This window comes from Tachypleus tridentatus, chromosome 10 (assembly GCF_004210375.1).
Source record: "Tachypleus tridentatus isolate NWPU-2018 chromosome 10, ASM421037v1, whole genome shotgun sequence".
In the NCBI taxonomy this organism is placed as follows: Eukaryota; Metazoa; Arthropoda; class Merostomata; order Xiphosura; family Limulidae; genus Tachypleus; species Tachypleus tridentatus.
In genome coordinates, this window is record NC_134834.1 from 188,160,710 (window position 1) to 188,174,129 (window position 13,420).

General features: G+C 34.8%; 1 protein-coding gene across 1 annotated transcript in view; it reads right to left on the minus strand.

Annotated features, from left to right (window-relative positions):
- Positions 1 to 557: 557 nt before the first annotated feature.
- LOC143231165 (chloride channel protein 2-like) overlaps positions 558 to 13,420 on the minus strand; it is a 61,180-nt gene continuing 48,317 nt past the window's right edge. Inside the window, exons 22-25 of the mRNA XM_076465828.1 lie at positions 12,635 to 12,670; positions 9,302 to 9,406; positions 8,146 to 8,232; positions 558 to 3,027 (exon numbers count right to left, since the gene is read on the minus strand). Coding sequence (XP_076321943.1) covers positions 2,830 to 3,027; positions 8,146 to 8,232; positions 9,302 to 9,406; positions 12,635 to 12,670 — 426 coding nt within the window. The 3' untranslated portion in view covers positions 558 to 2,829. The remainder of the gene's footprint in view (positions 3,028 to 8,145; positions 8,233 to 9,301; positions 9,407 to 12,634; positions 12,671 to 13,420) is intronic.

Sequence of the window (13,420 nt, forward strand, 5' to 3'; positions counted from 1 at the left end):
AGGTAAGTATCTCGAATCGTTTTCATAATGGTAAAACCTATAAAACGTTGAGACAAATGCTTCACTTAAAACCTGTTTGTCTATGGATTTGTGAATACTTTTAAAGGCTTCAAACTTTCCCAAAATACTTGTTTGTTACATATCTTGCACCAATATTTGTTTTGCCTAGCGAGTTGTTAATTAAGCCCACGTTTTTTTTAGGCTTAACGATTGTGCTCTTTAAAAAAAAAAAAAAAAACCTTGTATTTTTGCTATCTAGAAGGTAAACCTACAAAGAAAATTAAACTCATTTATTTGTATGCCTGAATGATAACTTCACAATAACTCTTAAAACTTCGGTAAAAAAAACAAATCTTAATAACTACCACAGGCGTTGCCAGACATTGGCACAAAGGTTCCGTGCTTCGATTACACATTACAGTCCTGAATCACCATGATCGATATATTGAAACGGTGAAAATTCCTGCGCCTACGATAGGCCTAAACCCCGAATCTCTAAAGCACCTAGCGATGCCTCTGATAACTACAACTAACAATAAAGTCACAAATATACAAACTTAAACCAACTAACAATTTATTACTGAAAACAAAACGAAGCTTATTTACACACATAGGCCAACAATAATGAAAACCTCAGTAACATTTGTATACAAAAAACATCATAAAAATCGCCGTCCCCATGGGTCTAGTAGAAAATAAGTAAAATATCAATAATAATAAAAAACACAGCTTAGAATGCACGTAATGTCTAGATTGCTCAAACTGGGCAGAGTTGTTTATTTTCGTAGAAATACATTTACATATTAATAGGAATCACTTATTTAGCGTTTCGGAAAAAACTGTTTATCGTCTTATATATATATATATATATATATCATATGGCTGTTGTAATTACAAATATTGTTTGTTTATTTTGTATCTCTAAGTTACTGATGATGAAAATTAAGATATAAACGTCAGTTACATTCAAGAAAAATATAAAAGAATATATTCTTATTTAAACCAACGTTTTGCATTTGTGGCTTCTTCAGGGTTAATATACACAACTGTTACTGATGATGGAATTTTGAAAGTTCCGAAATGTTAATAAATGATTCCTGTTATTTAGTTTGTGTTTTGCTAATTGGGCTAGAAAACGATCATAAAACATAACAGTCATTAATTTCTCGTCAATTATTTTATTAAATAATCTCCTTATAGGATTATTTGATGAATGAAACTCCACAGATCAATAATTATTAAAAATTATGTACAATTTAAGATTTCATAATATGTAGCTAGCTAGCGAAATACAAGTCGTTAAGTATTTTTCTAGCAGTCAATATAAAAAGTGATAACAAAGTCACCAATATATACAAACACACACAAAACAGGAGAAAAAAGTTAACCATTTTCCCATACTTGTCCAGTTGCCTTATACATGGAATAAATGTTGAGCAACAAATAACTCTTCTCAATAATATTACTATGATCAAAGGCAGTGTTTTATTATCATCATCTGAAATACACTGATTTAAGTACATTTTACATTCATTACAATACACATTATGCTAAGTTGTCTTAATCTCTTTAACAAGCACAACGTTGTTACATAAACTCTTCTGCCATCTTTAAAAATTAAAAGTATTTTATTAATGCTTTGTTATATTAAATAACGTATGAAATATTCAGTTGTCACAAAATTGGCTAATAAGATAAGGTTTCCAGAGACAAAAGGTGATGCCGATGGATACGACTCAATATTGTAAGTTAGCAATAGAATATTTGTTATAAACTAAAAATAATAATAATAAAAACAGCAAGTACATTTCTTTTTGTTCAGAAAGTAAAAGATCCAACTGTCCTTAGATACTCTCAGTTGAAAGAAACAGTCCAACTCTTATGACAGAATACAACCTTAAAAATATTTGGAATACTTTTGTCTTATTCTAAAGCTTTACTAACTGCAAAATAGTCTACAGTAGTTGTTATTTTTTTCTTTGCTTTAGGAAGGAGGAAGATGAGTATTCATACTTATGTGCACTAGAATTGAAACAGTAACCTATTATCTTTCACTTCAAACTTTAAAACTTCTAGAAAAAGAATACCTAAGATAAGAAATAGAGTAACATCAAAGCTAGGCCAGGTCTTAAAAATCCTACGTTTCTGTATGTAAACAAATGTTCTCTATTCAATCTTCCTCAACCTTTAAAATAAGATATTGCCAAGTTAGTTTCTCCATATTCAACAAGTGAGTAAAACCGTTGACTTTGTTACTCGAGTGTTTTAAAAGTGGCCAAGAATTAATAAAGATTTTTAAGCACAAACTGTCTCTGCATGAAAACCTCAACTCAATAACTTTCTTGTAACAAACTGACGGTTAAAACTCAGCATGAGTTATAAATCACACCACTTTCTTCCTGAGGGAATTTTACCACAAAAAGAAATTTCACTGAATCTGTATATACAAACATTAGTTTTTAAATGCATTTGATGCTGCAAATCTAGATTTCATCATAAAAAAATAATTTGAAACAGTTAATAACAAGCTGGATTTAAAGGCACACACTCCTACTTTAAAATATTGGATCCATTGCATACAACATTATCTATGAATGAGGAACACAAATAAAAGACGTTATATTTAGAATTAAAGGTAAATTATTAAAAAAACAATAATGATCACACCAAACAAGTTGCAAAAACAGTGAAAGAAATCCAATCGTTTTTAAACATCTAAAACATAACAAAGCATAAGTCAACTTATATTATCAGTAGAGGTATTAACTTGTAACTAAACACCCTAAGTACAGTCCCCTTTATACAATAATGTCCATCTTACATTTCACCTCAAACTGGGTGTGAGTCTTCTACTTCACTTTTATACAATCTTGTCAAAGGCCTACTCTCACTAATATACTCATCTGTTTCTGAATGAGTTTCTGATGGAAGCTCTGAAGATAAAGCCTCAATTTCAGGACCACTGTCATCACTCTCAGACATTCTATTAAAAACACCACTGTGAAGATTTTCAATGGCTTTACGCACCTAGGGATGAAACACATTTTTAGACTAAGTTTTACTTCCAACTTAGGAATTCATAAATTATAATAAAGGAACAGCCTGTCTTTCGTTTGGTCAGTTACCTAAGTACAATGTGGTTTGAAAGTTAGTTGACCTCAGATTTAGGTGCAGGGAATTTACTTTTGGATCACTACATCTATTCGTACTTTCTCACTTTTATCAGCTTGTGTTTAATGTCTGATAAAGATAATACATGTGTATGATACTTTGTATTAAAATTCATTGTAGCAATTATGTTAATATCTGTATCTCGGTAAGCATGTATAGTAAGTACAGTAGATACATGCATGTATATTCACATTGACTCATTGTTTGTTTTCAATTATCACAACCTTTCATAAACTTGTTCATTTGTTGGATTTCACCAAAAGCTACAATAAAAGGTCTTTGTAACTAGCCCTCCTTAATTTTGACATAATAGGTTAAAAGGAAGGTAACTAGTTGACACAACACACTACATCTCTTGGGCTACTCTTCTCAGACCAACTAAAGGGATTTGACTGTTACACTTATAATACACCCCAAAGTGTTTTTTTGCGTGTGTCAGTGGGACATGAGCTGTGGAATCCAAAAGATAAAAAAAAGAAACCAGTATGAGAGTGTTTCATTAGGGTTACACTAACTTAACAGATCATAAGCAAGACAAACTCAGACCTCACCTCACAACCAATAACAAAACAAAAACATATTATGTTTGTTTAATAATTCATTAAAATGCAGTTCAGAAATTTCTTCAGTTCAAACTTATAATGCATTTGTTTAACCCTTTCCGACCTAATATCTTGTGCTTTCTTATGAAAGCCAAGAAGCTAATTAAACTTTAATTTAAACATTTCACTGAAACTTTCCCCTTAAACACTTACAAAATAAAACCTAACTAAAATGTTCAGATTCATACTTTTGTATCTGCATAAATTTTGTTAATATTTGTTTCAAGTTAAATAATAATAAAAAAAAACGTTTCCAATCTGAAAATCCTAATGTAGCCTTTTTCCCTCCGTCCATTTGTAATTAATAGTCATGAGCTGGTTGGTTGATTTACTGTTTTATGGCACAGTAGCTCGGCTATCTGTGCCAAACATCCAGTAATAAGTTAAAAAGTAAATTTAGTAAAATTCATAACAGGAAATTAAGATAAAACAAAGTTTAAAAAGAAAAACAATTAGAATAAAACCAATATTTACATCTAGTCTACAACATTAAGAGAAAAACTACAGTAACACATGTTGTAAAATACTTTCTGTAGCATAACTGTAATAATCATAACTCTCCAGGAAGACTAACAGGTAAGTACAAAAACCACCATCAGTCACCTGAAGTTGACCTTTCCAGTCTTGGTTCCAAGTTATTTGACCTCATGGCCATTTTAAAAAAAGGAAAGAAATAAAAAGGTTTTAAAAGACGTGTAGCAAAATTATAATAATAACTTGCCAGGATGGCTAACAGGTAGTTGAAACAGTCACCTGAATTGACCTTTCCAGTCCTGGTTTCGAGTTATTTAATGTTACGGTCAGTTTCTAATTTCAAATTGAACTAGATGAACTGTGATTTTTAAAAGGGAGCCACATTAAAAAGTTGTAATGTATAAATTAAAAAACTTAAATGGCATTAAAAAGATTAATGGCCTTTAAAAAACTAAAAACATTTCTAAGGTGGACAGTGTCACCATCACCAATAACACTGTCTAACGTTATGAACAAACCTTGGGACAAAACATGTTTAAAATGATTATAACTCTCAACGACAGCAAGACAGTAAAATGTGGCTTACTATGACCTGAGTGTTATACAAACTACACACTGGTGCATCAGTTCCAGATAAAAGAAAACAATGAGTTAAAAAACTGTGACCAATGCCTAGTCTAGTTGGAACAACTTCCTCTTTCAAATCCTTATGGAAGCAAGATGACCTAATTCCAATGGAGGGTTTCATTTGGAAAAGTTTGTTTTTGTGTTCTCACTCCAATTTGACTGCCAGCTGGCACGGAGACGAGCCTTGAATACAGGACCATAGTCCATGTATGGAATAGGCACAGCGGTGATAGTGCCAGAGCAAATAGACTTAGCTGTGGTGTCGGCGAGCTGAAAAGCGATGCAGTTCAAGAGTGTGGGATATCTACGGAAAGTTTTCGAGCCTTTCATGCCATGTGGTAGGCAGGATTCCACCATGGACGAGGATATAGTGGAAAACATGTCGAGGTTTTATGAATACATTGAGCATCTGCTTGTATAATACAGTCAGTTATTGCTGCCACACAGTCGTCTATTGATGGCTGACAGACGATGGCAGAATCAAGTTCTGCGAGAGCAGTGAAAGTGGACCAGTCTGCCTGATCCAGCTTCTACCTGGGCATGCGGGTTGGGTGGTATTGACCACAACCAGTCTATCTTAAGATTATAGGAAAATAATCACTGCCTAGTGGATTACTGTCAACCCTCCAAGAAAAATGGGAGAATAATGAAGGGGAGCAAACTGAGAGATCAATAGCAGTAAAGGACTGACTAGGTGCATGAAAATAAGTAGAAGAACCAGTATTGAAAAGAGAAAGGTTGTGATCAGAGAGCATATGCTGTACAGAGTAACCCCTCATATCAATATCAGCACTTCCCCAGAGGAGGTGATGTCCATTAAAGTCCCCAGGATAAAAAAGGGAGACAGCAACTGTTCAATGAGACCATCAAGGTGTGATTGATCATATGTCTCTCCAGGCAACAGGTAGAGAGAACAAACAGTGATGATACAACCCAAAGAAACATGGATGGGCACATGCTGATCAACCAACAGTGCCACCCATCCATGCATTCATCCATCACACAGCCTGTCATTGCTGTACAAAGAAAACTGCCAAAAGGTGACTGTATCGGCAGTTTTCAGAAATGTTTCAGTAAGGAAAGACAAACAGGATGGTAGGAAGCAAGCAGTGTTTTGATATCATCTAAATTCGAACGTAAACCTTGACAGTTCCATTGTATCAAGGTGGCGGTTTTTACTTATGTGTAAACGAATTGTGTGGAGAACCCTTCTGTTTACAACCATGTCTTTTTTTTTTTTTTTTTTTTACTGTCTTTATTCCTGTCCTGGGTCAACTGGGCAGGTCTTTGCTGTTGGAAGAGGATTCCAGTGACTGAGGACATGAACGAATGATTGTTTTTCATCTTGGGGTGGGAGAAGAAAATGTACCTGAGGAAATGCTTGTACCCAGAACAATAGGAAGTGGATCTTGGGATTTGTTGGAATGTACGTAAGGGACAGAGATGGGTGTTGAAGTTGATTTATCAACTCTTTTAACCATGGAGATAAAAAAACTTTTCATTTGTTTTGAGAACAATTCTTTTGAAGGCACAGAGAGATCTGTTCCCACTGTAGTTGTGGAACAAACTGCAGCAGTATATGTCCAAGATGAAGTGGTGGACAGCAACTTTTGAACCTCAGGATAAGTAATGTTATGAATTGTTTTCAAATGCTGCACCTCTTTTTCTTCCAACCATTTAGGGCAAGAACGAAAGTAGGACAGGTGAGAACCATTGCAACAGATGCAATGAGGGCCCGTTTCACACTCGTAAGCATCATGGTCCTTGCCACTGCAACAAGCACATGTCAAGGAACCACGACATGATGTCTTTGAGTGACCAAACCGCTGACACTGGGAACATTGGAGAGGATTTGGAATGTATGGCTGTACTCTGCAATTTAGGTAACCTGCCTTGATGGTGGCAGGCGGACGTGGTGATGTAAACATGAGAAATGAGGACATTGGTTGGCACCATAATTCCCTTTTTGCGAGTGGAGATACGCCTCACTGCAGAAACTCCTTGGGTGGAGAAACCAGTGAGAATCTTTGACCCTGAAATGTTCTTCAAATCCCTCTCAACAATAACTCCTTGTGACGAATTCAAGGTAGCATAAGGTGTAATCTCAATAAGTATATCCCCAATTGCCTTTGAATGTAAAAGAAGTTCACTATATTGAGATGTGGATGTTTCCACCAATATGTCACCAGATCGAAGCTTCTTTAATGATTTTGGAGAGCTAGCAAGTCCCTCTAGTCCCTTCTGAATGAAAAAGGTATGAAAGTGAATGCAATATTAGAAAATGAGGTACAACAGGTGGTACAGATGGTGACGATTGCTGCTCAGAATTTTCAAGATGTGGTCGTTTACCTATAGAATATTTTTTTCACTATTTTATTAAGATTTGTAATTGGAGTATCCATAATGAAAAAAGGGAAATTTTGGTGCCCACTGGCTCCACCCATCATGGAGCCCTTTGAGGGGATGCACTACAATGTCAAACAAGGACACTGCAGCAGCACCAGGGTTTCATGAGCACTATACCCAAACACCAGCATTGGATACAATGTCCACAACACTTGTTGAGAACATCCAACACTGGTACTTGGTTGATCTTAGTCTGAGTGGACCGGCCGAATGACCCAAGAAGGCAACCCCAAGGCCAAAGTGGTGTGTTAGGGTTGGACCCCTCAACCATCAGGATCCTCTCCTCCCCCTTCACGGGTTGCCATGCATGGCAAACACATGGATGGATATTTAGATCTCAGAGAAGTTAAACTGATAGAACAGAACCTTCCCTTCGAGGTCCCCTCACCATGTATAGGAATCCACACTGAGGGGATTAGTCATGAGAAATTTAACAAAAATAAAACAAAGATGCAACTTTGTTATTTTATATATTCTGTTTCTTGTTTTTGCTTCAAAACGTTGATTTTTATTTTTAAAGTTAGTTGTATCAAAAACTATACAATTCAACTAAATGCATCGTTTTTTTTATACAATCAAAGCTTCTGAAGTTAAAATAAAGTTATAAATATGTTTTCTTCCTATTTTATTTATTTAGTTGTTGTAACTCTGTATTAAATGTTATAGAGGAAAGCATGGATTCTCATGGAAAGTCATACAATTTTCAGTATTCAGCAGTTGGACACTATTTAAACTACATTACTACAACTTTATATACTTGCTGATATACTTAATGAAAGTTTCAGTCACTAAACATTACTAGTTTTAATTAAGATAAACAATTAATCTGTAAGTTAAAGCAAAAGTTAGTAGCAAATATTTTTACCTCTTTTAAAGCTACGATCCCTACAAGTCTACCAATAGCAGTGACGTAGGCATGGTTTAATCCAAGCATGGAAAAGAGAGAGTGAACCTGGAAAAACAAAACAAATGTGAGTTTGTTAAATATATATAGTGTAAGCTCTGAGTATGGCAGAAAAGTCTGAAGTAGAATGTGTAATTTGGTGAATAATAAAATCTTACATTTAAAAAAACAACTGAGTGAGGTACACAGAGTTACTTGCTAGTTTTTGGTAAACAAACTTCCAAAAGAACAAATATAAATATAAAAAGTTAGCCCATCAGATCACAATAAGTGAACAAAGTTCCCAAAGAACAAGCAAATATAAAAAATAAGTTTGTCCATCAGATCATGAAAAGTAAACTTCCCAAAGAACAAACATAAATATAAAAAATAAATTAGTTCATCAGATCACAATAAGTGAACTTCCCAAACAACAAACATAAATTGAAAATACAAATGAGTCCAGTAGATCACAATAAGTGAACTTCCCAAACAACAAACATAAATTGAAAATACAAATGAGTCCAGTAGATCACAATAAGTGAACAAACTTCGCAAACAACAAACATAATTATAAAAAAAAGTAAGTCCATCAGATCACGATAAACAAACAAACTATAACTTCTCAAATAACAAACATAAATATGGAAAATAAGTTAGCCCATCAAATTGCAATAAGTGAACAAACTTCCCAAAAAAAAGACATAAATATAAAAAAAAAATTATTTGAACGTCCCCAGCAGAAAAGCATAATCAAAACATGAGATTGTTTATCAGCTGCAGTCCTGTAATAGAAATGTCATCAAATATGTCCACAGAAAGAAAATAATCACAATATCATAAATTAATATACAAAGTGACAAATCTATGAATCCTATCAAGGCTTTTAAACATGGAAGAGTTGTACAAACTAAAATTAATGTTGTTGCTTTACACAGCAAGCAAACCAAAGATATCTGATGAAAATATTTGCATATTTTTGTTTACGCTTTACATGCTTGCTTCACACTTTTTACAAGTCTAATGTTTTTTCGGGGCAAGTCACATTTTAGTTTATTAAGATAACAATAGTTTCTAATTCCTTTATTTTCTCAAACCTTCTACAAATGTTGAAAAAGCAGATACAAGCTAAGTGTACCTTGATCAGTGTTGTTCGTTCTACAAGTTGGAAAGGAGCTGGGTCAATGTGACACTGACCAAAATCCACTGGTTTGTTCAGCTGCTCTTCTTCCCAGGAATGTTGCTAGATATACCAAAGCATCATAAGTAATCTTATCATTAAATACAATATCTAATCTCTTAACACACATGTTAATATAGATACAACAACCCTATATAGACCAGTAAATACATACATAAATAAAGACTCAAACAAAATTTAAACTTCAGTTATCTCCTCAAGCTATTTACACAACAAAACTGTTGATACAATATTCACAAAAGCAACTAAATTGCTGAGTACCACACCATGGCCAGTTTTCCTATTTGCTTCATCTGCAAAACTAGCAACTGAAATACTGAGTGCTATACCATAGCTAATTCTTCTATTTGTTTCATCTGCAGAACTGGCAACTGAAATAGTGAGTACTGCACCATGGCCAAGTCTCCTATTTGCTTCATCTGCAGAACTAGCAACTGAAATACTGAGTACTGCACCATGGCCAGTTCTCCTACTTGCTTCATCTGCAGAACTGGCAACTGAAGTACCGAATATTGCACCATGGCCAGTTCTCCTATTTACTTCATCTGCAGAATTGGCAACTGAAATACCGAATATTGCACCATGGCCAGTTCTCCTATTTGCTTCATCTGCAGAACTGGCAACTGAAATACCGAATATTGCACCATGGCCAGTTCTCCTATTTGCTTCATCTGCAGAACTGGCAACTGAAATACCGAATATTGCACCATGGCCAGTTCTCCTATTTGCTTCATCTGCAAAACTAGCAACTGAAATACTGAGTGCTATACCATAGCTAATTCTTCTATTTGTTTCATCTGCAGAACTGGCAACTGAAATAGTTAGTACTGCACCATGGCCAATTCTCCTATTTGCTTCATCTGCAGAACTAGCAACTGAAATACTGAGTACTGCACCATGGCCAGTTCTCCTATTTGCTTCATCTGCAGAACTGGCAACTGAAATACCGAATATTGCACCATGGCCAGTTCTCCTATTTACTTCATCTGCAGAACTGGCAACTGAAATACCGAATATTGCACCATGGCCAGTTCTCCTATTTGCTTCATCTGCAGAACTGGCAACTGAAATACCGAATATTGCACCATGGCCAGTTCTCCTATTTGCTTCATCTGCAGAACTGGCAACTGAAATACCGAATATTGCACCATGGCCAGTTCTCCTATTTGCTTCATCTGCAGAACTGGCAACTGAAATACCGAATATTGCACCATGGCCAGTTCTCCTATTTGCTTCATCTGCAGAACTGGCAACTGAAATACCGAATATTGCACCATGGCCAGTTCTCCTATTTGCTTCATCTGCAGAACTGGCAACTGAAATACCGAATATTGCACCATGGCCAGTTCTCCTATTTGCTTCATCTGCAGAACTGGCAACTGAAATACCGAATATTGCACCATGGCCAGTTCTCCTATTTGCTTCATCTGCAGAACTGGCAACTGAAATACCGAATATTGCACCATGGCCAGTTCTCCTATTTGCTTCATCTGCAGAACTGGCAACTGAAATACCGAATATTGCACCATGGCCAGTTCTCCTATTTGCTTCATCTGCAGAACTGGCAACTGAAATACCGAATATTGCACCATGGCCAGTTCTCCTATTTGCTTCATCTGCAGAACTGGCAACTGAAATACCGAATATTGCACCATGGCCAGTTCTCCTATTTGCTTCATCTGCAGAACTGGCAACTGAAATACCGAATATTGCACCATGGCCAGTTCTCCTATTTGCTTCATCTGCATAACTGGCAACTGAAATACCGAATATTGCACCATGGCCAGTTCTCCTATTTGCTTCATCTGCAGAACTGGCAACTGAAATACCGAATATTGCACCATGGCCAGTTCTCCTATTTGCTTCATCTGCAGAACTGGCAACTGAAATACCGAATATTGCACCATGGCCAGTTCTCCTATTTGCTTCATCTGCAGAACTGGCAACTGAAATACCGAATATTGCACCATGGCCAGTTCTCCTATTTGCTTCATCTGCAGAACTGGCAACTGAAATACCGAATATTGCACCATGGCCAGTTCTCCTATTTGCTTCATCTGCAGAACTGGCAACTGAAATACCGAATATTGCACCATGGCCAGTTCTCCTATTTGCTTCATCTGCAGAACTGGCAACTGAAATACCGAATATTGCACCATGGCCAGTTCTTCTATTTGCTTCATCTGCAGAACTGGCAACTGAAATACCGTGTACTACAAGAAATACTATGGCTACTTCTACTATTTGATTCCTGTTATTTGTGTGAATCTCCAAATGGAAACATTAAAGAAAAGCAGCAAGGCCAGCTGTTACCTGGAAATAGCATGCTATAACAAACTTTATTATTTGTTAATTGTAATAATACACTGTTATCAATAATACAGTAAAATTAGCTGCTGCAAAAGCTGCTCATTAACTGTAAACATGTTTTTTTATTTTGCTACAAACCTTCCTACAAAATATTTCTCCACCTTGTTATAATATTGTGTATTACCTACATGTAAAGACAGTATGTATGTGAAAGAGACAGACTAAGTTCCTTATATATCAATATATATGCATATGGAAGACAAACTTAATTCATTAAATTCTATTAGTGGTAGTTTGTAAACAATAAAAGCATTTCTGCATAAACATTGTTGCCCATATGAGGAAATAAGCCTCAAAGCTATTGGTTATACATATACGATATGTTATGTACTGGTTATGTACAAAATATTACTACATCTATAATGAAACCTTTGGGATATACCAAAGTTCTCGTTTATCCTTCACACTTAAGAATGCTGTTTTACATTAGTAGCTCAGCATATTTAAGACTAACCTAAATCTTCTAGGTTAGCCACATCTCATGAGATATTATGGCTGGAAATGTCACCAGTAGTGAAAGCACCTAATTGATAAGTCAATCCAGTCTAATCAATACAAGTTTTAGATTCCTTATGCACTGATTTATGACAGTAAGAGCTTCTAGTCACCTCACTTTATAGAACTGGCTTCATTAAACATCCTATAACATACTCTTTATTTCTAATCAATATAGTTCTAGTAGTTCAAGGTCTAAGTAACTAAATCATAAAAAATCTGACAAGATCTTTAACTATTTACGTGTAATTCACACAAAAAAATGTACCTTCTGACAAACAACGTAATACAGAAATTCAGATATAAAGGAGACAAAAACTAGCTTACTTATATTGCCAATGATATATAAGAGGAAATTTAGTGCAAACGAACATTATAAAATTTTATAACATAAAAATGACAAACCTCTTCTTCTGACATATCAATTACACGTTCCTTTGGCTGTGGAAAGACAAAAAAAATTTCAGTTGGTAACATATGAAATAAAAATATTGCTTAATACACTCAAGTAATAATGTAAAAAAACAAAAGATATAACATTCAAAGTGACATTTCATACACGAACGATCTTCCACATTGCAAAGTCTGAAGAGGAACAGTTTCACTCAAAAATCTCCGATTGTTTAAACTTAGGCATTCACTTTTACATATGTTAAAATATGTAAAATAGTAAAATAGTGCTGATACCATAAGTTCCCCCTTTTAAAAAGTAAATTTGTTTACACTCAATAAAAAAGCACAAGAGAAAAAGATAAATATCTGAAGATATAAAACTGAAATGTATCTTCTTATTTAATTTTTACTATTCACTTAACTCATACGCATCCTAGATACTGAATGTATTTATGAGTCTGCAAACCTGCTTTTAAAATTGTGGACATACTGAAAGAGTATCTTAATGGACAATTTTGAGCCACTGATAAGGTACAAATATAAAAAAAAGTCTGCATTTAAAGACACTGAATAACATTTTGTGTGAAGAATCTATCTATCTAACGTTGATCATATGAAGTGTACTTTAAAACCTAAATAGATGGTCGTACCTTACTGTTGAAAAGTCCTCTTTTTTAATATATTTTTTTGTTTTATGTAATAAAAAGGGAAATTTTTAAGGGTAAGATAAGACCAACCTTTTAGATTTTAAAGTAAGATGGCCTTCTACATTATCTGTCTAGAAATGTTAATGACCAA